At 43.3% G+C, this 26,545-nt stretch overlaps 1 protein-coding gene across 19 annotated transcripts in view; it reads left to right on the plus strand.

Moving 5' to 3' along the window:
* CACNA1D (calcium voltage-gated channel subunit alpha1 D) overlaps window positions 1-26,545 on the plus strand; it is a 301,670-nt gene that overhangs the window by 144,877 nt on the left and 130,248 nt on the right. For 13 of the 19 annotated variants that reach the window (XM_032411479.1, XM_032411482.1, XM_032411477.1 and 10 more), the window contains exons 4-8: window positions 892-1,031; window positions 9,723-9,865; window positions 14,182-14,334; window positions 14,859-15,055; window positions 21,560-21,663. In XM_032411479.1, the coding sequence (XP_032267370.1) occupies window positions 892-1,031; window positions 9,723-9,865; window positions 14,182-14,334; window positions 14,859-15,055; window positions 21,560-21,663 (737 nt within the window). Of the gene's footprint in view, window positions 1-891; window positions 1,032-9,722; window positions 9,866-14,181; window positions 14,335-14,858; window positions 15,056-20,882; window positions 20,987-21,559; window positions 21,664-26,545 lie in introns of those variants that run through there. The other 6 variants (XM_032411478.1, XM_032411483.1, XM_032411488.1 and 3 more) reach the window with 2 other exon arrangements.

The following is a 26,545-nucleotide window of genomic DNA, read 5'->3' on the forward strand; positions in this document are numbered from 1 at the left end:
CCCAGTGGGTCAGTATTTCTATTAAAGCCGAAGCTGCATAAAGAAAACCTTTACAAAAGAGGAAGGGAGTCAACATTTTTAGACCTGCTGAGGGATGTGTTCTCTGGATGCACGAAGTTGCCTGCGTTGGAACGGGAAGGGTTCTAAGAGTCAGCTAGCTTGTGGGCTGAGTCTCCGAGGTCTGGGCAGCCAGATGGGAACGGCTGCTGGGGCCGGTAGGAGGGAAGGATGCAGAGGCTGAGCCCCCACTCCCTGGGAGGGTGTGCGGCGGTCACTCAGCAGTGTCAGCTGGGAGACGGGGGGGTTGCCATCTCGAATTTGCTCCCCTTCTGTGCCGGTGAGGAGACTGAGGTCCAGAGGAGAGGAGGGACTTGCCCAGGTCACCTTGCTGCTCTGTGACAAAGAGGATCATGACTTAGAAATCGGGCGTAAACCCAAGAGGAGGAGAGAGGGTCAAAGCAACTGCATCTTCCTTTCTTCCAAAGGACATTCTGCTCCAAGCTGCCGCCGTTGGAATCTTGTTGCCCCCTTGTGCATTTCTGGGCCTGATTTGGCAATCTCAGGAAGCAAACATGCTGCGTTTTGCAAATGTGTGCAAACAACAAACATGCCCCTTATGTCCCAGGCAGACTCTGTGCACACGCATCAGGGCAGGTGGCAAAATGCAGTCATGCAGCCTGGAATGGAAAGTGTTTTACACTTAGCTGCTTATGAGAAATTCAGTGTTAGAATTAAAACGTTTTCCTTCCTGGCACAGGTGCTGTGTTAATGGCACCATTTCTCATAATAAAACTTTGCTTGGAGAAGAATGCTTATATCTCAGAGCTATTGATTCTAATTCCTGTTTCTTTTTCTTCTTCTCCCCACCCCCCTTTTTGTTTCTCTTCACAGGAAAAAGTAGAATATGCCTTCCTGATTATTTTTACAGTCGAGACATTTTTGAAGATTATAGCGTATGGATTATTGCTACATCCTAATGCTTATGTTAGGAATGGATGGAATTTACTGGATTTTGTTATAGTAATAGTAGGGTAAGTCCTTTTTGTTTTGGGGAAATGTTTGGAAGATGGGAGGCAGGGAGTAATGAAGAACCACAGTTTTTTTGAGGGAATATGATCGCTCCTCTCTGCCAGCGCTTGTGGCCAGAACCAGCCAGTCGGGTTTTGAAGATGGGTGCTGCTGCTATCATTCTCTGGGTTCGAATCCCCTCCTTGTTCTTACTTCCCTTCCAGTAACGCGTATAGAAGGAGGTTGAAGCTCCTGATGTAAGAGGGGTCATTTTACAGAGGACTTGGGTCTTCACAAATAGGCCAGCCCTGCTGGCGGTTAGAGTCAAATGAGCAGAACTCTTGTACCTAGCACCCTGGTAAGATAAAAACAAAAAACCTGCAAACCAGTAAAACAGTAATAAATCCTTCAGAGCAGTGAGGTACTCTGCTATTTAACAACCTGAGCAAAGTTATTAATTTTTTCTGCTGCTTGGGGGGAAAATTTTGGCATGCTACTGTCCCATTTTAAATAACAAAACAAGTGTCTGAATAATGTCAGGTATCTGGCATGAAATGAAATAAGCCAGAAAATGCAGAGAAGCAGGCATTCTCCAGAAATCCTGTCACAGGAAGGAGACACCAACAGTTTAGTTAAAGAAGAGTGTTAAAAAGTAGTGGCCTGCGTTGTGTGATTCTGTCCTGCCACACCTGGAAATTTTGCCAGCGAGAGAAAAAAACGAATCCACATTAGAGGAGTGCTGGGCCTTTGGACCAAATACCCACATAGGGAAAGGAGATCTATCCCTTTGCTGAGTCTTTGTTACCCAGCTGTAAAATGGGTTGCTCCTAAAACTATATGTGGTCCTACCGAGAGAGATTGTTAATCTCTCTGTGTTCATCTCCATAACTTTGGTCAACTGCCTTTTGAAGTTGAGCAACGTAATTTTTCTTATAGGCTACTTTTTTAAAATCGTGAATCCTTTGGCTTTTCATGGGAGACTAATATAGCTGGATACTAGGAGAGTGGGATAAATTTTGAACCTGCCCTTTCAAACCTTAGGAAATTCAAATGGGATCCAAAATGGCCCAGTGGGATAATTAGACTTAAGGGGAAAAAGTCGGCTTTTGCAAAAACCACCATAGGACATGGCATCTAAGGTATTACTGCAAAGGTAGTACAGCTAAAATGAACAGGTAGTAGGTATGTACCATACCTTCCTGTATTTGCTGAAATCTAATAAGGAATGGCAAGCAGGAGACTTGCAGGTCTCTTGGTTCTGGAATAATTTCACTGTGCCTCTCTTGAGCCTGGACTTTGTGTTCAGCTACAGGATGGAGATGCTTAGCTCCATTTCTTTTGTCCTTACCCTACAATCACCTCAGCCTTCTACCTCAAGACATTTTTCAGACTATAGTAGAGCCCAAAGGAACCAAACAGAGGGTGGTGGTCTCATTGCATTGAGAAGACCAAGACAAGAGTCCAGGAAGGCCAATGGGGCTGAAATTTGACAGGCATGAGATGGGAGGGGGAGGGGGCTTTTCAGAGAAAGAGCTCCATAAATATGCCTTGTGGTCTTCTTGAGCTTTGCCTGAAGAATAATCTACCCTTACAGGGGGTGAGAATCCAGGAGGCCAGTCAAATAATACTATTAGGGAAAAAAAAGAAAAGCTGGAGACTGTTAGCTAAATAATAACTACAACTCACATAGGTTTGAGAGATGTTCGAGTTATGACCAACCAGAATGGAGGCCTCAATAAACACCCTGGACTGTCACTAGACACCCCAGAAGGGCCATTAGTAGTAGAGCTAAACTAACTCCACGGTAAGGGTTGGCAAACTATGGCCAATGGGCCAAATTCAGCCTGCCAAAAATTTTTGTAAAGTTTTATTGTAACATAGTCATGTGCATTTGTTTACATAGTTGATTTGAGTAGTTTAGGTCCACAAAGCCTAAACTGTTCACTATCTGGCCCCTTATGGAACAGTTTTGCCAACCCCTGCTAGAGAGTAAAGATCACCTGAATCCCTTGCTAATAATGTTTGAAAAGAAGCCTGAAAAGGAGCAAACTGACATGCAAAACAAACTGTCTCACAAAAGAAAACTCAACACTCTTTAAAGGAAAACAACAAAATCCAGACACTTAACAAGTGTCCAGCATCCCATCAAATCTTATGGCCATTAATTAAGACATATGACCCATAACCAGAAGGAAATTCCATCTATAGAGATAGACCTAGAAATGACAGAAATGACGGAATTAGTAGATAATTGCTTTACAAGACCTTAAAAATAGCTATTATGAATATGTTTGTGGACATAAAGGAACACATGACCACAATGAGAAAAGATGGGACAATATGAGAAAGAACCACATGGGACTTTGAGAGTTGAAAAATTTTCCTGGATTGGCTTAATAGCAAATTAGACACAACAGAAGAAAAAAAAAAAAAAAGTCAAGGAACTTGAAGACCTAGCAATAACACAAAGAATAATGATCGAGAAAAATAGGACACCACCTCAGTGACCTGCAGGGTAATATCAAGTGGTCTAACATACATATATTTGGAGTCCCAGAAGAGAGGAGATAGAGGGGAGCCAGAAAAAAATATTTGAAGAAGTGACTCCACATTTTCTAAATGTGATGATAAATACAAACTCACAAATTTAAGAAGCTCAACAAAGCTCAAGCAAAGTAAACATAGAGAAAGCTACATTGAAGTACACCATAATTCATAATGAAATAGCTCAAATCCAAGGATAAAGAGAAAATCTGAAAAAGTAATCAGAGAAAAAGACATCCCTGGACTTTTTGTCAGCACTATAGAAGCCAGAATACAGCAGAGAGAGATCTTTAAAGGGCTGAGGAAGATGTCAACCTAGAATTCTTATTCAGTGAAGATAGCTTTCACAATTGAAGTAAAAACAGACTTTTTCAGACAAACTAAAGCTGAGAATTCACCCCCAGTAAACCTATACCTCAACAAATGTTAAAGGAATTCCAGAAAGGGTACATGCATGGGTAAATATAAAAACATTTTTTTTTTCTCATTTTAAAATCTTTTTTAAAGTAATTGATTATTTAAAGCACAAGTAGTAACAATGTATTGCAGAGTTTGTAGCTTCTATGAAAGTAAAATATGTGACAATAATAGCACAAAGGACAGGAAGAAGAAAATAGCTATATACTATTGAAAAGAGCTTGTACAGTTGATGGTAAATATGACAAAATATTACTTGAAAGTATACTGTAATAAGTTAGAGATGTGTGTTATAAACCCAAGAGCACAGGCCAGCAAACTTCAGCCCATAGGCCAGATATGGTTTATTGCCTTTTTTTATTTTTCACATTGGCAAAGTATTTTCCTGTCTGCTTTGGAAGATTGTTCTATTGGAAGACAGTCACACTCACTCATGTTTGTGGCTATTTGGTGTTAGGATGGCAAAACTGAATAGTTGTGACAGTGACCCTGTGGCCTGCAAGTCCTAAAATAGTTACTCTCTGACACTCCACAGAAGATTTTTGCTGACATTTGCCCTAGAGGAGCCACTAGAAAAAAAAAAGAGGTATAGTTAATAAGCTTGTGTTGCAGATTAAGTAGAATTTTTAAAAGCTCAATTAATTCAAAAAAGGGATGAAGAAAAAAGGAACAATGGACAGGGCAAACAGAAAACAAATAGCAAGATAGTAGATTTAAACCCAGCTAAATCTTTATTAGAATCCAGAGTTTATCAGATTTTATACATTAAAAAAAACCCAGACCCAACTCTAGAGTTAATCTACAAGAAACCAAACTTATAAAGACACAAAGAATTTGTAAGTAAAAAGCCAGAAAAAATATATATCATGTGAAAACTAATCTAAAGAAAGGTAGAGTGGCAATATTAGTCCAAAAAAGTAGACTTCAGAACAAGGAATATTATCAAGGATAGAGACATTTCATAGTGATGAAAGAATTCTTTCATGAAGATACACACATATATGCCTAATAACAGAGCTTCAAAATACGCCAAGCAAACCCGGAAAGAACTGAAAGGAGTTCTATTCTATTATTGTAGTTGTACATTTTAATACTTCTCCCTTGAGTATTGATAGAACATCTAGACAGAAAATCACTAAGTATATAGGGATATTTGAACAATACCACCTAGCTTGACTTAACTGGCATTTTTAGAACACTCAAGACCAGAAAGCACATTCTTTTCACATGCACATGGAACATTGACCAAGAAATATCCTGGGCCATAAAATAAGTTTCAATGTATTTAAGAGTATTAAAATCATACAAAATTATGTATTCTGAATGAATTTAGCAATGTTTCTGGAGAGAAGGTCAGTATTAAAACATGTGAATTTCTATATCCTAGTCATGAACAATTGGAAAATGAAATTTTAAAGACATTATTTACTATAGCATCAAAAAGCATGAAATATTTAGGGATAAAAAGCACACTACAAATGACTAAACTTTGCTGAGAGCAATTAAAGAATACCTAAATAAATGGAATGATGTACCATGTTCATGGATTGGACGGCTCAGTTTTTGTTAGGCTATTAGTTCTTCTCAAACTGAGCTATAGATTGAATCCTAATCTAAATCCCAGCAGGATTGTTGTAGAGATTGACAATTTATTCTAAAACTTATATGGAAGTTAAAGAGGCTCTAGATTAGCCAAAGAAATATTTAAGAACAAAGCTGGAACCTGATCTTAGGGCTTAATATAAAGCTACGGTAGTCAAGACTACTGTATGATGTTGGCATAAGAAGTAGACATAAAGATCAATGGAACAGAATTAGGGATTCTAGAAATAGACCTATATGTATGTGATCAATTGATTTTAGACAAAGGTGCCTTGATACTTCAGTGAGTTGAGTTATAAGTTGTAGTACTAAATTGTAGTCAGTTTTTAACAAATGGCATTGGAACAACTATTTATCCATATGAAAAAAAAAGAATCTTTATTCTTACCTTATAACATACACAAATATTACCTTAAAATGGATCATAGACCTATATGTGAAAGCTAAAACTATATAATGTCTAGGGGAAGGTCTTTATGACCCTGGGGCAGGCAGAGATTTTTTAGGACCCCAAAAGCACCAGCCATAAAAGAAATCATTGAAATTTTGGAGCTTACCAAAATTTAAAATTTTTCTTCAAAAGATAGTGTGAAGAAAATTAAAAATTAAGACACAGGTTAGGAAAAAATATTCACAATACAGATATATGACAAAGGACTTGCATTCAGAATATATAAAGAATTCTTATAACCCATGAGTAAGAAGACAACCCAGTATATAAATGGGCAGAAGATTCAAATAGATCTTCACAAAAGAAGATATGTAAATGGTTAACAGGCACCTGAAGAGATGTTCAACATCATTAGAAATTAGGGAAGTGCAAATTAAAATCCCAGTGACACACTACATACCCACTAGCATTACTAAATATAAAAAGACTCTCAATACCATATCTCAGCCAAGATACGGAGCAACTGGAACTCTCATACACTGCTTGTAGAAATGGAAAATGATGCAGTCACTTTGGAAAAGTTTGCCAGCTTCTTAAAATGTTAATCATACACTAACCACAGGACCATATTACCAGCACTACTCTTAGATACTTACCCAAGATAAATGAAAACACATGCTCACAGAGACTTTATTCATAATGGAGAAAAACTGGAAACAACCCAGATATCTCCTAACAGGTGAATGGATAGATTCATTGTGGTATATTCATTCAATGGAATATCCCAACAATAAAAAGAAATGAACTGTGGATAAATGTAACAACTTGGATAAGTCTCAAAAACATGGGGAGCAAAAGAAGTTAAAAGAAGGACATATGTTGTATGATTTCATTTATAAAAGATTCTGGAAAAGGGAAAAAAACAACCCAAAGTGATAGACAATCAGTGGATACCAAAGGCTGAGCTGGGAGGGAGATAATTGCACAGAGCCATTAAAGAACTACTGGGGATGGTGGAAATGTTCTAGATCTTGACTGTGGTGTTTGCACTTGGACTTCTACATTTGTTAAGACTCCTCTCATTGTACACTTTAAATAGATGTATTTTATCACATATAAGTTGAGCTGTAATAAAGTTGACTTAAAAAGTAAAAAAAATTACCTAGGAAACTAAAATAGGAATGGTCTCATTGGTCTTTCTCATTAAATATGAAGAACTTGAGAACATCTGATTATTTTTTTATCCAAAATATGCACTAAATTATAGTCAAAGAGCAGAAGAAAAGTTAAAGAAAAAAAGAAAAGTTATTAGGTCTTCATGGGAATCAAATTTCTACTCACTAAAGTTTCTAACTGCAGGCTGTATCTCAATCCAATGGATTTTCCATTCCAAGCCAACTGTGACCTATTACTTTTGTCAAGATTCCCAATAACAGAGACATTAAGGAAGTAATTGATACTTCTAAAATGTTAACCGTAATAGTGTGACCACAAGAGGACTCAATGTGTCTACCAGAGCTGATAGTGTTCCTTGTATAGAAAAGTTTATTCCACCCACCTAATGTTTCAGTCAACATATATTTCAGGCTCATCACTTAAGCTTTTGTGAAGAAGAACATGGGGTGCTCATTTCTAACTTGAGTCCATTTCGGTAGCTCCTTGCCTTTTGCTCCTGCATTGGGGTAAACTTTGTAACATTCTAGAATCAAATACTTTCTCTTCATGTCCTGAACTCTCCAGGCATGTGGTACTTTTTTTGTTGGGGGTGGTGGGCATGAGTGGTGAAGGGAGTAGAATCACAGAATATTAGACTGGGAAGGGCAGGGCTCTGGATCATTTAGTCCAGTTTTCTCCTTTTACAGAGTGGGGGAAACTAAGGACCAGAGGAGGAGAGGAACTTTCCTAAAGCCTCCTAACTCTTAGGAATGGAAGCCAGCCCCAGCCCCTTCCACCCCTGGCTATCTGGAGAAGGCAGCTAGCTTCCCTCTCTGGCTCAGGTTCCTTTGTAATGGGAGCGAGACATCATTCACCTGTTTTCAAGGGCATTGCTGAAGAACAAGGGGTAAAAGGACCATGAAGTATGCACTGTAAAACATAGACACTTGAAAGTGATCTTCAGTCACCACCTGCATAAATTACTTTCCTAACCCTTTGGGATGAAAATTCCTGTGGCTGCCACATTTCAGAAGAGTTTGAGGTTTTCTTCCTTCCTTGTTCTTTGTTTTTGGGAGGCTATGAACTTGTTTTGGAGGGGAGACTTTTAACTTGAGCCTTGCTGCAGGGGTTTACAGTAATTAAAAAAAAAAAACTATTCTAATGAGAGAAATGGGTCATAAATTTGATCTATTTCCCCAGTCATAACTAGAGAGAGCCCACCATCTGAAGGTTTGAAAAGGTAGAGGCTTGATTTATTCTCCCCCTGGCGCCACCCCCCTCTGCCCCCAGCTAGATTCACTGCTAATTACTGTAGTGTTGTTAAAACAAATGGCTGGTCTTTTAGTGCCCCAGAACGATAGGACTATGCCTGATCAGGACTGTAATCAGACCACCCTGTATTTTATGGACTTCATGTCTTGGCAGTCCAGAGGCATGCCAGTGGGGGCAGAGTTTCTGCTTCAGCTCCTAATTAAACTTTGGAAACCTTTTCTTTGTTGCTGGGCCAGTCATCCCCACAATCTGATTGGCTGGAGTTGATTCTATTTGAAATGGGCAAATTTATATTTATTCTGAAAAACAAGCAATAATTCCAAAGAATAAATGTTTATTTGAAAGAGCAAAAGTAACCATCAAGTGAGCAGATTGTCTGAAAATAGCTTTATCTGAAAAACCTTTGGAGAGTAGGAAAAATGTGTCGTGGCTGCCAGATACAATATTATGCACATTTCAAAAGAGAAAATGACGATATTAATCCCTTACCTTGGGTTACTGCTTTTGGCCTTTGCACAACTCCTCAGCATCTGTGATTTACATCATTCCTTGAACATCCCTGTGCGGGTGGAGGGTGTGTGTGTGTGTGTGTGTGTGTGTGTGTGTGTGTCAGGGTCTGTACCAGAAATGGTGTAACATGTTGATTAAGATTTGGGACTTTGAAGTCAATATTCATTCACCCATTGATTTACTCCTCAGATATTTCTCGAGCACCTTCTGTGTTGAGAACTGTTCTGGGCACTAGGCTTGAACAGACTAAACGAACAAATGAACAATACAGACTAAAAGTCCCTGCCCTCGTGGGACGTGGATGCTGGGGAGGCCAACATACCCGGACTCATTCGTTAGTTCTACACTAATAGTGTGACCCTGGGCAAGTTACTTGTTCTCAAGTGTGTTTCCTCACGTGTAAGATGATAAGAATCCCTACTGTGTAACACTTTGTGAGGACTGAGATAATGTATGTAAAGTGTTTGGCACATAGTGAATGTGCATGGAAGGTAGTAGCCGCCATGTTGGTTGTCCTCGAGACTTATGTTCCGGGGTGTCCACCTGTCGTCGTTGGATCCCCGGTGAGTCCCCTCTTCTGTGGGACTGGACTTGCTCAGGGTTGGCAGGAGAACAGCCAAGCTCGGTCCTTGTCCCAGTCATGTCACAGGTAGGGGTGGCTTTCGGGATTCACAGTCTGATTCTTGCCTTTGCCCTGCTTCCCTTTCATGTAGGCAGCAGCCCCTCAGAATTAGCCCTTGTGCAGAAATAACTACTATTATCCTCCCGTGCTGCTTCCCTAGGTGACAGACTCTAACTTTTCTTCCTTTCTTCTTTTTTTCAGATTGTTTAGTGTAATTCTGGAACAATTAACCAAAGAAACAGAAGGCGGTAACCACTCCAGTGGCAAGTCAGGAGGCTTCGATGTCAAAGCCCTCCGCGCCTTTCGGGTGTTACGACCACTTCGACTAGTGTCAGGAGTGCCCAGTAAGCACGTCTTGTTTCCTAAAGCCAGGAGTTTGTTGACTTGGTTTTTCTTCTGGGTGGGGCTCAGGATTCTGGAGCCGAGCGCTGCCAGGTGAGTTGCGGTGTGCCAGCCAGGGGCTCCGCAGACGACCACAGAGGCCTTCACGGTTCACAACACCTGCATGGTCACCTTGGACCCCCGTGACGGCCCCGAGAAAGGGCCGGTAGTGACTGTTGTCTTCCTGAGTTTGTAGGAGACTCTTCTTTTAGAGACACCGAGCGAGTGGTGACATGAGGCCTTCAAGTCAGGCCTCCTGATTCCAGGCTGGTTTTCCTTCTTGGACACCTTGCAGCCACCACCTCCTCCCACTCCCAGGCCTGCCCCTCTGAGAGTGGTGGCTAATGCAGAGGAGGAGGGTATTGCAGGGCTCCCAGCCTACTGCCTTTCTTCAAAGTGAGCAGCAACAGGGGGCTGGACTCCTGGAACGTCTGCTCAGCTCTCCACTCTTAGGAGTTGTGCATGTCCGGCTCTGGGGGAAGAGGCGGATGCTTCCAGGTCCTCCCTGTATGTAGGGTAGTGTAGGACCTGCTTGCAGGTGGTTTGGAGGACTGATTGAGATGAATCAGGGAGAGCCCCCACAGCACAAGGTCTGGAGCAGAGGTGGCCCTCCATGGCGAGAGATGCTGTTTTCCTCCACTAGGCTATGATACCAGTCCGTGCCAGGCCCTAGTTTGCTTTTTGCTCCAGATGTCTGGGCCAGGTTGAGTGCCACCTGAGCTGGGACAGATGCTCTGGCTGTGCTCTGGCCGGCAGCTGTAGGCTGCTTCTGCTCCCCTAAGGAGCATGGAGTGTGCTTCACTGGGATCTGTCCCTGAAGGGACACCCGTGGTGGGGACTTGAAGGGTAGAAGTCCTAGCACCTCTCCAAGGGTTGTGGCAGCAGCTGCCTGCTCCAGCTGGAGGAAGGATATGGGACAATAGGGTGTGCCTGTTTTTCATGACTCACAAAGCCATCAAAAGAGCACAGATCATGTTTTTGCCTCTCCAGAAGTTCTTCATGAAATGGTATTAAACCTGTTGGCACTCGGGACACACCAAAAATTCCCTGGAAAAAAAAAAAGATTTCCAAATTTAACATTTTAAAATGTAGGAAGTGGTGTTTTATGTGTACTTGTTTTTCCAGATGGTTCATTTATTTTCATTGAAAAAGATCAGCACAAGTCAAAACCACAGAGCTGTCTGGAAGCAATTGAGAAAAATAGAAATACCTTGGAAATGACTGGTTTTGTTATGTGTAACATGATGAAATGAGAAGTTCAATGAGCAAGCATGTTCTTTCAGATTTAGTTGTTATAGCCTCATCCAATCTCAAAGTTACCACGACAGCCTTTTTTCCCCCAAAGAGCAAATGACAGGACAGCCTGTTTGCAGCATATGTTGTAAGGACAAGTGGGTGCTGTGGCTTCATGCATGTAAGTCTGGCCGGTGAAGCTTCCCAAACTCACCGATCATTGTTTTGGCTTCCTTGTTTAACAAGGTTTTCACTAAATGACTAGTCTAGGATTCCCGGGTGTTCTTGAGAACACGTTTTAAACTAGATTTCTTCCTTGTCTCCTTTGTAACAGGATGGAGCTCTACATCACACTCTCCCAGAGGTCAGCAGGGGGAAATGGGGACCTGAGTCTTGTTGAGGACTTTTCAGCCCACATTTATTAATTGCCCTAGTGGAGAACACCCAAGTCTCTCATCAGCCCCAACTGGGCTTGGGGGAGATGGTGTTTTTGGGGGCTCTGGGTCATGATGTTTTCCATGCTGGTTGTCAACTGGGGCCTGGTGATTTCTTAAGAAACCTGAAATTGTTAAAAATGCCAGGGAAGGTGTGACTGCTTATACTTACCTGGGAATTTTCTTGTGCCTTCTATAGAGAATTCAGACTGTTCTGTAAGACACGATTTTGTGTGTGTTTGTGAATATATATTGATTGGCAGGTAAATATATATTGTAAAAGAGAGTTCAGACATTTGTGGAGTTATTAACCACCCATACTCAGATGATAAATATTGATCGGAGTCCTGGACCATCAAATGGGAAAGAACCCTACAGACCTTCTGGTCCATGGGCATCATCTTTTAGACGAGGAAGACAAGGGCTGTGGAGGGGCAGCAACTCGTGCAGATTCTCACAGCCAGTGGGTGGCTGAATGGGGCCAGATGGACACTCTCCTGGTTCCTGGCCTAGTGTTCTTTCCATTCCACCCCACTGTGTCCCGAACTGGAGTCCCATGAGCTCTGTTGTACGTGCTGATCATGTACAAAGGAGCCTAATGTCAGGAAAGTCTACACATTCACATTAAGATAAACTTCATTATCTCATAAATTTGGCCAATCGGAAATACAGTAGATACAACGAACAAACATGTTCATGAAGCACACAGCTCCCTACCATAGAATTTCCATAGATTTAGAAGAGCTAACTGCCAGATGATGATTTTGAATGGCCCATCCATGTCTGGAAAAAAAAAACACACAAAACAAAAACCAACCAACCAACCAACCAAACAAAACCAAAAACCCAAATGATAAAACAAACCCCTGAGTACATTAGAGCAGTTACTTCTTTTCATCTAATGCCTGATAAAAGGTGAAAACCTTAAAAGTCATCCTATTAATCATTTCTTTTCTAAAACCACTTGAACATTTAAATATCTGAAGGTAATACCTAGGATTTGGGTTGTAATGAGGGTCTTGGAAAGATGGGCTCTTCCTGAGTCTGAAATCCTCGGTTTTCCCTCCGCATCTCATCCCTCCCCTCTTTTCTGTGTACTTCCAATCACAGTCAACTCTCATTGCTGTTGCTAATGAATATTCTCTTTGCTTGGTGTGTTGTGACTTCTGTCTTACTTCTAGCGTCTCGGCTTCTTAGGCTCTTTCATTCTTTGAGTATGTATTGGGAGAGTGAGAAGATACTCTAAAAGAGCAGTGTGAAGGGGGAGAGACGGCGGGGAGGTGTAGGGGAAGAGAGGGAAGAATGGGGAAAGCGTGAAGGGCACAGAGCAGCATCTGTGCTCATGGGGTGGGGGGAGAACGCGGGCACTAAACCCAGGAGTCCGGAAGCCTGGCTGCAGTGTGGGTTCTGGTTTCTTTCTGACCCTCAGTCTGCTGCTTCTGCCCACCTGCTCCTAACCTCAGGGTTGCCTTGCCCACCCTCTTTCCGTGATCTCACTCCCGTCCTGCACTGCAGCTCAGAGTATTGCTCTGTGCAGAACTTCCAGGTGTCTGTGCCCCATCCTCGTCTCTCAAGTCCACGTCCCAGCTGCACAATGCTTCCCTCTTAATGCTGCGCCCATGATCCTGCTTCCCCGGTGCAAAGCAGCTCTTGCCCCTCTCCTCCCTCCCTCTTTCCAGGGGGAGCCTCCTTTCGACAGGCTTGTTGTTGGTTAGGCATGGGGGTTTTGCCGATGGACTCAAGTCCAGGCCTGTAATCCGAATTTAATACCCAGAGCTACCTTGCTGCAATCTGCTTTTCTTTCCTGATCTTCCCACCATGTGACCACCAACCAAGACTCACGGGCACCCGGCCCACATTGCCTGGCTCACCTCCGTGCTCTGGTGCTCTTCCCTCTGGCCAGAGTGGCCCCTCTCCTAGGCCCACCTGTGCAAATCCATCTTCTTCCACCTTTAGGCCCTGGTGAGAGGGGGGGTTGCTGCCCAGTCCTCTGTCTTATCGCCACTCAGAAGCGGTGTCTTTCATCCATCCCTCTTTAATTTTAACTGTTCGACTATAGCGTCTGTGTGCTACCCTAGGGTAATTTGTGTTTAATTCTTATGTCTCCTTCTAGAACATACCCTCTTTGAGAGAAGGCGCTTTATGTAATACATCTTCATATTTCCCAAAGCACTAAACTTTACGCTTGCCACATGGTAGCTGTTCAACGAGTTTTGTTGAATGGATGAACAAACGCATGAATGAATCACTGACTTTGATATTGGGCAGTAAGTCCTCTCTCTGGGCCTTAGTTTTTCCATCTGTTGAGTGAGGCAGTTGGATTAGATGGTCTTTTAGGTTCCTTTTTAACTTATCTCATATCCAGGTTTAATGCTAATTTAATGTTGAATATCTCTGAGTTTTATTACTGTGTGTCCTATATGGAGCAGGCTTCAAGGCATCAGGAATTTTATGTGTATTTATATATATATACGTGCGTGTGTATATCTATGTATGTATGTATGTATGTATGTATACACATAATATGTATATATGTATCCTTGAAGTATATGTATACGTATGTATCCTTGAAGTGTCTCCCTGGCTCACAAACTTATTTCTATCTCTCCTAGGTTTACAAGTTGTCCTGAACTCCATTATAAAAGCCATGGTTCCCCTCCTTCACATAGCCCTTTTGGTATTATTTGTAATCATAATCTATGCTATTATAGGATTGGAACTTTTTATTGGAAAAATGCACAAAACATGTTTTTTTGCTGACACAGGTGAGTAATGAAAACGGTAGCTAACCTAACTTTTAAAAAAATTAATTTTTCCCAAAATAACTTCCGTGGTTTTGGGAAAATCTAAAACAAAATGGTGCGGGGTGGAAGCCAAATATACCAGTAAAGCCAGTAAGAACCAGCCAGTTCTTAGCGTGAATTATGTTCAGAATAAATGAGGATTTAATCTCCTTTTCTATCCTGATTTCCTGTGTATTCCTGGCAAATAAGATGAGGTACCCCCAATACTAGAATATGAGTGGAATCCCCACCATTGTTCTCTATACACTTAAGAAAGGTCCTATAGGGTCAGGGTGGAGGAGAGAGCCATGGATTCTGAGTACAGAGATGGCATATGCTATGGAGGAGGGAGTCTTTGAAGTGGACCTTGAGGGTCAAGTGGGAGTCTGACAGCATAGCTGGGAGGCCGGTGTTCCGGGCTCTGGCAGGGGCACTCCGCTTCCGCCGGCTTTGGGCTTCCTGGTGCTCATGTCTGGCGTGGTGAAGCCTGTGTGCTCTGTTTGCAGATATCCTAGCCGAAGAGGACCCAGCGCCGTGTGCGTTCTCAGGGAATGGACGCCAGTGTGCTGCCAACGGCACCGAGTGTAGGAGTGGCTGGGTTGGCCCAAACGGAGGCATCACCAACTTTGATAACTTTGCCTTTGCCATGCTCACCGTGTTTCAGTGCATCACCATGGAGGGCTGGACAGACGTGCTCTACTGGGTAAGCAGCTGGAGGACAGAGTGTGTGGAGTGTTCTTTCTTTGGATAAGAGTGTTGCATTCGCTAGAGCCGTGGAAGAGTTAGCAGAAAAAGAAACCCTGGCAGTCAGTTCTTGGGAAGGGAAGCAGACCCTCTCCTCACTCAGTAAGACTCCTCCTCTTTCTTCCTCAGGGCCCTAGTTTCTATTCCAGAAAGCCACTGTGTAATGTGGGCTGCCCCCACTCCCCCCTTCTACGTGGGGAATTGCTGCTTAGTGTGCCCACGAGTCCTTGCTTTAGAGGAAATCCCAAAGTCAGGGCCATTCTGAGTTAAACTCGTAGAGAGCCAGGGGTTATTTTCCAAGTTAAGAGGCTTCTGGACTTCCATGAGCTTGTTTTGTTTTGTTTTGTTTTTTAACATAAATGTAGGTTGCTCTACCAGATCCTAAACAGAAGATAGGGAATATAAATTGGATCACTTTTATGCTTTCCATGAACTTAGTACAACCTTCAGGCCAAAATGGATTTTTCCCTTATTATACTGTTTCCCTTTTGCATCTTCAGCATTCCCATAAATCAGCCCAGCACAAGCCCCTACCTCTCTCTTCTTTTCTGTTTGGAGCTCTAGAAGTCTGGCAGGGAGGGTGGGAAAGGCACATCAAACTTCCAGGGCTGGTGGGCCCATCCAGCCTGCAATGACAACAGACAGACGTTGCAGCCCTTTCTATGGCTAAGGTCTGGTTCTTCTTGTTCCTGACAGAGCCAGAAGGGTTTGCTATAAATGAAGAACAGTAATATTTTAACAGCTATTTCCCAGAGCTGAGTTTGTTTGTTTGCTTACTTATTTGGTAGAATTTTGAAAAAGCTCACAGAAGTTTAGAAATTAATTTCCATGGCACAGATTGCTGGGAAAACCAGCTGACATGCAGATTTTGAGCCTAAACCCAAGTTCAAATGGGATTAATCAGGTTTCCAATAATGATTTGTTAAAAGGCAATTAGTAATAAAGTACTTCTTGAATGGGCAGTCTTTAGTTAGAAATTGAGAAGTAACTTCTGGCAGTGTCTAAAATTTAGACTCTTTGTAGGGTTCCATATTCCTTTATAACTTCAGAGAACCTGACACACGATGGTTATAAATAGGTTTTTGCTTCCCTTCACCAGTGAACAACATGCCTACAGGATTGTAGAAGTCCTTATATAGTCAATGTTAGGTAAAGAAGATACGTTTTTATTTTCTTCCCCAAAGCATGAGTCTAGTTTGGTAAAAAGTTTTGAGCATCACCAACATGTTGTATCTTGTTTCTCTCTCTTCCCTTCCTTTTTCTTATCATCCTAGGAAAGAGAGAAGAGAGAGTGTGTGTGTGTCTGTGTGTCTGTGTGTGTCTGTGTGTGTGTGTGGTAATGCATGTGTGTTATTTATATCCATAAGATAATGCCTTTCATGAAGAGGAAGAAGGAGGGAAATTATATTGGATGAGCCAAGATCATGGTCATAGCAAGGGGACCTTCAAATTAGATAAAGGGTTCATTGTCAGTAGTACCTTCAAAAGTTGCAAATCCTAGTTAGATTAGTTGAGGTCTCACTTTCACTCTTGCCTTGAAGTTTCTGATACATAGAAAAGATTCATCCAAATAGCCCAAACTTTGATCCCTGCCCCCTCCCCCAAACGGGACAGAAACATTTTGATTTAAAAAAAAATGTGTGACTCCTCTCAGCTCTGCTGTTCTCTCTGTTGTCAGAGTGAGTTGTCCACTGCTGATCCAACATGCCTTGACTAATACACAATTTTATACTTTGTTATATTTTTGCACATGGATTCTCTCATGACAATTTTCCTGTTGTCAAGCAAGTGAGAACTGGGAGTATGTGATTAAAGGAGAGAAAACTCCATGCACCCAGAAACAAAAATTCCCATTGCTTTCCTCAGAACCTTTAAGTATCACCTAGGATTGTATAATTATTACCTCTATTGTTAATACGACAATCACAGAGTTAATAATTTGACAATATAATAATTATATTCTCTGTGAATTACAGGGCATCTTCATTCTAATGGAGGAACTCAAGTAACTTATCAACATTATCTCAGTCTATATCCCTTTCTTAGAAGGTCTGGGATTTTGAAGGTCATGGGCTGTGCAAAGGCAGGTGGTGGGCTGGGTTTGGCCCACAGGTCATAGTTTGGTGACCCCTGCCCTAGCCTGGAACTCAGCACTCTTTCCTTGGCATTCTCTACTGTAGGAGATTTGTGAATCATTCTAGAACACTAGAGGGCAGCTAAGTAATCTCCCATACAGTTCACTAAGATCTTAATCCTCTGAAACACATCAGGTTGTTTTTAATTACTTATTGATTACATTTATTAACTCATCAGAGATAGACAAGAGCCAAGACACCAAACCTTCTTAATATTTAATGGGCTGTGGTCAGGTGGAAGATACACAGCTGTGCCTGGGACAGAGCAGGTGCTCGACAAATACTTGTTACTCTTACTCCTCCTGGTATAATCCCATTGCCTCTGCGTAGAAGGGCCATGTTTAAATATCATTTTTTGTGCACAACTAGGGTGTAAAGGGCACATCTTGAGAGATGACCAAGGAGATTAGATTGTAGATATTGATTGAGAGCAAGTTTCTCGATCCTTTAGGCATTTGTATATGGTGGGCAAAGTCTTCGCCAGGGATTACTTCACATCTTGTCAAGCTTCTATTCAGTCAGTGTTCTCAAGCTCATTGATGCCTGATTCTCAAGAATTTCTGGCAAAGGGCTGGCTGGGTCTTGAGAAAAGTGCAGGTGGGTCTAATATGCAGGAAGACATGCTTAGAACCATTCGGATGTGTGGGAGTGGGATTAACAATTTCTGGTGGGAAAAAAAGTCCTTCTAGAGCTCTTTTATAAAGTGAGTTCCATAAGCATAATTACACTGCCATCTGACCCACACATATTTGTTGTCTACGGAGGCAGCAGGGTGTAGGGCAAGGGAAGAGCATGAAGGCTGGATAGGGCTGGGTGCATGACCTTCAGTAGGTCACCACAACCTTCTGGGCTTTAGTTTTCTTGTCTACAAGATGCACAGTTAGACTACATGATCCAATTCTTCTTCAGTTCAGAGGAAATCTTTTTAAGGATAGGAAATTAAAATAGTGTTGGTGTCAGGAGAGAGCTACTCATATATAAAACATTTATGACCTCTTGCCTTAACGCCAAGCTCTTTCCTCATTGAACACACCTGTGGAGGTGCGGGCTGCCAGACTCCAATGGGAAGTTCTCATGGTCAAATTGACCATCTATTTCATTCAAGACACCTGGGAAATTCCTCTCATTGGCTGAGGGCATGCCTTTCTCTTATTCCTGGCATGGGGAGCCACAACCAGTAAACCACGTTCCCAGTAGTGTTTTCACCAGTTAGAAAAAAAAAGCCTTAGGTTGGTCTTTAATTGGAGATAAGAATGTGCATCTCAGCCTTTGAAATGAAAGGAAAAACATAAACTAAATAGAATATTATTTTCTAGGTACCAGGTGACCCCACATGATGACTTTGATATGAATCTTTTGAGAATGAATCTAAATTGAAATCCTTCAGCTCATGCTGATTTTTTCCTTGTTGATAAAGACCACAAAATCCCCAGCAGAGTCTTTATTGTCATTTGGGTATTTTGGGGAATACCTTGCCAGTTCTGACCTGTGTATACGGTAAGGTCTGAGAAATACTAGCCTCTGAGAAGAGACTTGGGTTGAGATTTAGTTTTGGAGAAAGACTGGCCCTGAGAGCTGAAGTTTTGTTTCTCATCCCCCACCTTCTGGGGAGTTAGAGACCGTCTTCTGTGGCCTTCCCTCCAGCCCCTAGCTATCATTCCAGTTGGTATTTCTACTCCACGTAAATGTGAATCTGTCCAACACCTAATCCTAAGAAGTTAAAAGCTGCTTTAATTAAAAATAAAGTGCCCTCCCAAGTGGAGCAGACTGCTGTTCCTAGAACATTCCCTGGAAGAGCAGACTGAGATCTGAATGAGGATTGGTAAAGCAGTTGGCCTGGCCGCTGACCAGCCCTGTTTCACCTCATCCTGGTCAGCTCACTGCTGGAGCCAGCTCTCCCAGGGCGGGCCATCTAGCGCCAGGGCTGTACAAGGGTGAGTTCTCCTGATGGGAGTCCCGGACTTGGCCCATCCTTCCCTCACCCCATGAGCACGCTCTCCCCTGTCTCCTGCCCTGCTCCCACACAGAGGAGACAGGCCCAGAATGGTCTCCATGGAAGGTCCGGACTCCAGGCTGGGCTCTGGCCACTACGCCGGGCAGCCTGGTTCTTCATGGGTTTTTAAATAAGGTTGGTGGTATTGTTGCTTTGGAAGAATTACCCTCTGCCTTCCTTCTGAAATTAGTTTATCCAGCTTAATTAGGTCAACAATTGCAGCCATGGCCCTGGTTCATTCATTACTCTAATTGCCAATGTGAGATGTGCAGACTGATAGGAGTTCTATTAAGCACATCAATTTTCATGTGGCCAAACAGGTGTTTCATAAGGGATTTAATGCCCTCTCCCTAGACTTCAGCAACAGATGTTAAGTCTTTTTTTTTTTTTTTTTTTTTTAATGTTCTCTTTTCCTGTTTGGCTTCTGCATGAGGCAAACATAGTGAAATGCATGCACTTCATTCTGCAAAGCTAAAATCAGGAACCAGATAATATGGAAGAAATCACATGCTTCAAGGCTGAAGGGGCTTGCACCCTCGAGGCAAGAACCATGACTCTCACAGACCACATTTAGTTCTGTTGGCCAAGATTCTGGGTGTTCAGCAAAGTCAGGCCTGCAGTCATTTATTTTGTCCCTGGACTGGTCTTTAATACCTCCTTCCTGGGAGAAGTGTTTGCCTAATTTAACACGGATCTGTGCTGCTGGGAAGTTCCATCTTTAGCCATGAACCTCAAAGGACCTGTTTGCTCCTGCATGAGACCTACTCATGACCAAACCTCCCCTGTGAGGGTCTGCCATGGAGGCCACGTCTAACTGTGCTGCTTGAGATTGTTCCAGAAGTAGTGGGCACAGGGTTCCTCTGGACCAGCCCTCTTTCACCTTGTCCCAGTCAGCTCACAGCTAGAGCCAGCTCTCCCAGGGTGGGTCATCTAGGTCAAGGTAGGTGTGGGGGATAAGTGCTTCTTTCTTTTTCCTGGGTCCTTCCTTGGATGCAGTTGGCAAAAGTCTCATTCCCCAAAGCACCGTTGAATGCATGTCAGCTAGTGGACTTCTGAGCACTTTCTTCTTTGTGTTCATTGAGCTGTACTTGCACTCACTGATGGCAGATAATCTAGATTTTAGGTGGGTTAGGTTTCTTTGGATAGGGTGGCTTCCAATAGAAATTTATTATTTTAGGGTTTTTTTTTTTAAGGAAAAGAATTTATAGAGTCAGATGTTGCAAGTTTGTCTCTCTAAGTAAGACTTTTCCACCATCACAAATCATAAAAGCAGAAAGTTCTAACAACTTGGGTAGAGTAGGAAATACTTTCCAGCTAAGCACTAGTTTAGAATAGATCTACCAAGATCTATTCTGAAAGTCCATGATCCAAGACTGTTTCCAGTGAGAAAGAGCCAGATCCCAGCTGATTTCCCTGCCTGTGTCAAAGTCTGCTATTATTTGCCCCCAAAGCTTTGATGACTCTTCATGGGCGTGCGTGCGTGTGTGTGTGTGTGTGTGTTGGGAATATATAGTGAATGTTTCTTGGCTACTGTTGTCTCTGATTCAAATCTAAGTAAATGTTTAATTTAATGTATAGAATGCTGTCTCTAATGACCCTCTCTCTTTATTAGATGCTCTTATTAACCCACTCCTATGAGACCATCTTATTTCTTGCAGATGAATGATGCTATGGGATTTGAATTGCCCTGGGTGTATTTTGTCAGTCTCGTCATCTTTGGGTCATTTTTCGTACTAAATCTTGTACTTGGTGTATTGAGCGGGTAAGCTACACCTCTTTCATTTTGAAAGCAGAGTCCTGAGGACAGTTGCCAAGACCACACAGGTTTTGCTAGATGGGGGCGGCCGGGTGGGTGCCAAACACGTTCTATGTCCTCCGAGATGCTTTCTCTCCTGCTGAGGCTTCCCAAATCAAGATGCTTCCTGGAACCTCACCAGCCTTTATGAAAGAAAGCTATGGAACAGTTATTGACCAGAAATTAATCAGCGTTGTTGCTTGGGATTTAAATAGATTCCATTGCTTGCCCTTTTGTCTGTCCTAAAATGAGATACATTTATAATTGCTTGATTGGTCTGAATCCAAATATGCAGATTAATTGGTATAAAACAGTAGCTAAATGAGCTGGTCCTGGCCGACTTTTGGTAGGCCAGGTTTGTAGATTTCAGCAGCAGAACTTGTCCGTACCCGAAGACAAAAATGAAAGGTCCTAGGTGGGGGTCCCTGTCCTCAGAGCTGTAGTCTTCACTCAAAGCCCTGAGTGGTCTAGCAGCTGCTCCTGGGGGCTCCGCTCTTTAGTAAATGGGTAACTGATAACTGATCTCCTTACATTTTACAGGTAAATGATGCGATAGGATGGGAATGGCCATGGGTGTATTTTGTTAGTCTGATCATCCTTGGCTCATTTTTCGTCCTTAACCTGGTTCTTGGTGTCCTTAGTGGGTAAGCAGTCAGATCCGTGTTGCACATTCTGCTGCTGCCCCGTGTGGGGTGGCTCTGCGTGTCCCCCAGCTGCTCCCTGCGGCTTCTCTGCATGCGTGTGGACTCTGACGTCCCTTCTGTGTGTTGCTTTTGGATTGAACTGTGATTCTCTCTGCCTGTATCTTCTCTGTGAGATTCTGTGTTTCTGACGCTTGCCACACATTATTAATCTCATGAAAGCGTGTCCCTGAAGCAGGTGCATTAGCGTGCCCATGTGCAGAAGTGGATTGCAAGTGAGTGGAAGGAGTCCCAGCCTTGGTGTCCCCAAGGAAAGGGCCTTATGTCTTTTGTGGCTTTGTTCCCGTTAGTATATAACCTGGCCTTTTTGAGTTACCCACAGTGTATCATAAATATTTCCTGGGCGTTTCAGATTTTATTGAGAAGGAGGAATAAACCTAGATTAGCACATAAGTACTGAACAATTTCAAAACCTTACATCCTTCAAGTCGTTTATTTGCTTGGTTTTCTGCTACTGTCACTGTGAGGATTGTCTCTCTAACTCACAATTAGTCTCCACTTGTGGAATCTCTAATGCAGAGTAAGGAGCAGCTTTTGCATACACACTTCCTAGGGCCTCTGCTCACTCAGTCACCATTTTTGAAATGTCACTTGGCTGCCTCCACCCCTTGGATGGCCCTCCATAGAGAGGATTCTCTGTAGGGAGTGGAGGCTGGCTCGGGAAGGGGTTCCTGGCGTTTCTGGGCTCTGCTCTGCCTGTACTCAGGGATGCCGTCCCAAGCCCCTGGGGCGGCTCTGTGTCCTCACCACCCACAGACACCCAGAAAGAGGAGCACCCTGAGAAGGAAGAAGGGGCTGTCTGGGCTCTCCCAGAAGCTGCCCCAGAGCTTAAACACTGCTGGAGAGCAGAGGCCCCACGTGGGAGTCAGGGGAGGGCCCATCTCCCCAGAGGAACCTAGTCATCCACCGCGCTCACACTTCCTCAGGAAGTACTGGTGGGACCCTTGATTCCACGTGAGCGAATCTTCACCTGCTTTATCTTCCTCTTTCCAAGTTGGTGTCTCAGGGTGGGGGGCGGGGATGATGCCTTCACGGAATGCTGAGTCAGCAAGGAGCCCTGGATCGCATTTGTCCAAACACCACCTTTTCCAGAGCAGAGAGCACAGCTCCTTGTCCACCCTCTAAACTGCCCTGCCTGTTTTCAGGGGATAATGTATTTGGGGTTCTCCTTGATGGAGTGTGGTCAGTTTTATTCCATGGACGCACAGCTGTCTTGGGAAGCCCCTTTCTAGAGACGGCCCTGGAGCCTGCGCCCCCAGTGAGGGCAGTGGGGCCGGGATGAGGGTGTGACAGCATCCCCCACTCCCACCAAAGCTTCCTTCTACAGAGGACTGGCTCCGCAAGCCCCTGTGTGAAAGTCGTAACCCTCGAAGAGTGCTTTCATCCGGATGAATCTCTGCGGCCGTAGGTTAGCGTTGGGCTGGTAAGGGTGGAATTTATCCCTGGAGAAACAGCCTAGTGTCAGTTTTGCCTCAGGAATGTCCCACACGAGGTTAACAGCAATTCTGTCATGCATTCCTTGGCGCCCCATGTCTCCTAAGTTCAACCAAACTGACTGAGGCCATGGAAACTGCTAATTTTAACAGTGCCAGTGACATGCCTTATCTCCAAGCTTCCCAGAGCAGGAGGCATCGCCCCGGCATGATGATGAAGCAGCTCGAGACAGGGGAAGAGGAAACGGTGGGAGGCAGGGCTCCTTATCAGAATGGTGGTGGGCATTAAATGTTGACCCCTGTGGAGGGTGACAACAGTGACACCCTCATGGGACAGCCAGTTTACTGGGATATATTTTAGGGAAAATAACAAGTAATGTTAAAACATCTTGGTATCAGAACAAAACTAGATCCCTTCTGAGGGAGACTGTGATGGCGTGTCCGGCTCCCAGCCAGAGACCCGAGGTGCCAGTGTGCCGAAGACACAGAGGTGCTGGGCTCAGGCTTTCAGTGCCTGGTGGGGAGACTGTCATGAAGCAGCTCAGGATGGCAGAGCTGGAACAGAGGTGTAGCCCAAAGGGCTGAGAAGGCTGCATGTCTGTGAGCTGGATCTTGAAAGGCAATACAGGATCTACAGGGGAAAACCGATGAGGAGCTTGTTCCCACCTCCCTGGACAATTCCCTGCTCCTCTGCCCAGCTTCTCCCCCTTGACTGGCCCCCAAAGCAACAACAACAACAAAAAATCAAAAAGAGTCATTCGTATGCATTTTCTTGTTAAATTTTTAAAAATTTGCTTTAGAGTCTTCACAATTTTTTTAGGGAACACTGAAAGGAGGTAGATGTTAAAAGGGGGATAATTTGTGTTGCGTGGCCCCTTGGGGACCATCAGACCAGCACACAATCCTTAAAGCGCTGAATTAAAAGCCTCCCATTTTAAGAAACTTTAGACCTTGCTATCGCCTTCTGATGGAGAGCCGTTAAATGATGCTTGTGTGTCTTTAAGTCTGTTAACCCCTTGGAAATACTTGTTTCTGCTCCTTGGCTTTTTTTCTTTTTGTGTGTGTGTGGCCATGCCATCCTATTGTATTCGTGAACTGGTTTTAATCTGCACACTTGATTTGGTGTTGGTACTTGTTTAAAGCATTCTAAGACTGATGCTTTGGAAAAATCTTTGGTTTTACAACAGATGCTTTTCTCAAGGTGAGTATGAAGTTTATGAAGTGTACACCCTGTGTAACCAAGCATGAACACAGATGAAGACTTTTATCTCTGACGGTAGCGTTCCCTGGGGAGGGGGAGCCGAGAAGGTCTGTAGCTTGTGCGGCAATTTCACATTGTCATTGAGGAGATGGTCCCATTATGACCAGGGATTGGAAAGAATGTCTCATTCACGTCTATAAATGAGACAGATACTTTTCTTCTCATGCTGGGATTTTCGGGTTTGTGTGTGTGTGTGTGTGTGTGTGTGTTTTAGAAGCTTGGTGATTTTTTTACTTCTAAATTACTCATTAAACTCCTTGTCCCTTTTGAGGTTTTTGCCAGTAAATAGACCGAATAAGAGAACTCGCTGGTATCTCAGTGCTTGGTTTCTTTAGAACCACTGCCAGATACCCTGGGGGGAAAATGGTGGTCCTGGGCAGTGGGCTCACTTCTTCACCTGCAGGACCCACCTGACACCAGGCGTACCTGTGGTTAGGCCCCCAAGGGGTGACTCAGACCCCCAAGAAGAGACTGGTAGATACAGAGGTCTGGGCTCTGGTCCTGCCAGTGTCACCCCCCAACTCTGGGGCTTCATTTTGTAGCCCTGAGCTTCGGTCTCCTGGTCCCTCAAGGAGGGATGGTCCCGTTGTGCAGCCTTCCCCATTGAGTGGCTGGCTTTTTATCGGCTAATGAATGTAGAAGTAAAGGAGTAAAGGATTTTACTCAGTGAATGCTTCTTCATCCTAAATCCATGGACCTCCTCCCTGTCCCCTCTCTGGGTGAAGGGACAGACACAAGGGTTCTTTGCAAATTAAAGTGTACCATTTTCTGGATTTCCCAGGAAGTGACTGAAGGAAATGAGCTTTATATACACATGAATACTGTACCCTGTGCCTCCCATGAGGAGGCTGTGGAGGTTCTTTGTCAGCCACAAAGTATCTTGCAACTGAAATCGTTGTGACTCAGGTTCTCTCTGACAGTGATTTTTTGGCACAACGTAGGGGAAAGGCATTTCTGCAGCATTGTGGTTAATCACGCCAGCTTTTTAGAGTTGGATAGCTGAGATTTGATTGTTTGAGCCTCACTTTCCTCGTCTGTGCAATGGAGCTAATAGTACCAACCATGTGAGTTGTGTGAGGATTCAGTGAGCTAGAGCAGAGAGAGCTCGCTCTTTGTCACTGTGGTGGCTTGAGTGAGAGAAGATAAAATGTGATTTGATGCAAGAAAAAATCTAATCAACTCAGTCCTTTTAAACTAATAATAACTGGCCAAGATCGGCCTGCATTAGTGGAAAGTCAAAGTTATAGAATATTTTTAAATGTTTTATTGCATACACACGTGCATATATAATGACATAAGCCAATGATTACTGAAGGATATTATTACATAAACCACCTCCTGGGCCTGCTTTAAAGAATAGATTAAAATCATTTATAACTCGCCTATGAATTCAAAGCTTCGGTTTTGCCAACATCTTAGGGAAAATATTTGAAACACTTTCTTAAGCAGGCTTTGTATGTTAGAAGATAAGTGTTTCTTTGTAAAGCAGATTTTATGACCTAAGACTGAATGTAAACCCAGCCCATGTCTCTAAGTTCAAAGTCCTTCATCTCTAAATTGTGTTCTTTGTGTTCCAATAAGTTCCAGTTTACCAGATCACAGGTCTCTTTTTAAATCATTAGTCCAATTTTATATTACTAGAGGCCTGTTTATCTTAACTTCAGAAGTTTTGAGGGAACATGGATGAGGTGAAGCATTATAGAAAAACAAGGGCCATTTTCAAACCGGTGGATCATTCTGAGTTTCACTGTTGAGGTCTTCCCATACCCCATTCTAGTTGCATCGAATCCCAGGGCCTCACAAGGACTCAGGCATGGCTATTTTACCGTGCAACCGTAGGCATGGAAGGAATGGGGAGGGAGAGTGGTGGTAGTGGTGGCACTCTGGACTATGATTTCATGATTTTATAGAGCGGGATCCTATATGGGGCCTCATCGTTTGCACCTCAGTCCATTTAAATTCCCACCATTATGAGCCACAGTAGGTCAGAGATGGCCTCTGATTTCTTCTCCTTGAATATTGGCTCATGAAGCAAAACATAGCAGGTAGATGGTAGTTGTATCACTTGTGAACGTTTTCTAAGTGGAGACATAACCTCTGGGAAGAGGCATTCTTATAAATTATTCATGAC

Source organism: Phoca vitulina, unplaced genomic scaffold (genome assembly GCF_004348235.1).
Source record: "Phoca vitulina isolate PV1807 unplaced genomic scaffold, GSC_HSeal_1.0 scaffold13, whole genome shotgun sequence".
In the NCBI taxonomy this organism is placed as follows: Eukaryota; Metazoa; Chordata; class Mammalia; order Carnivora; family Phocidae; genus Phoca; species Phoca vitulina.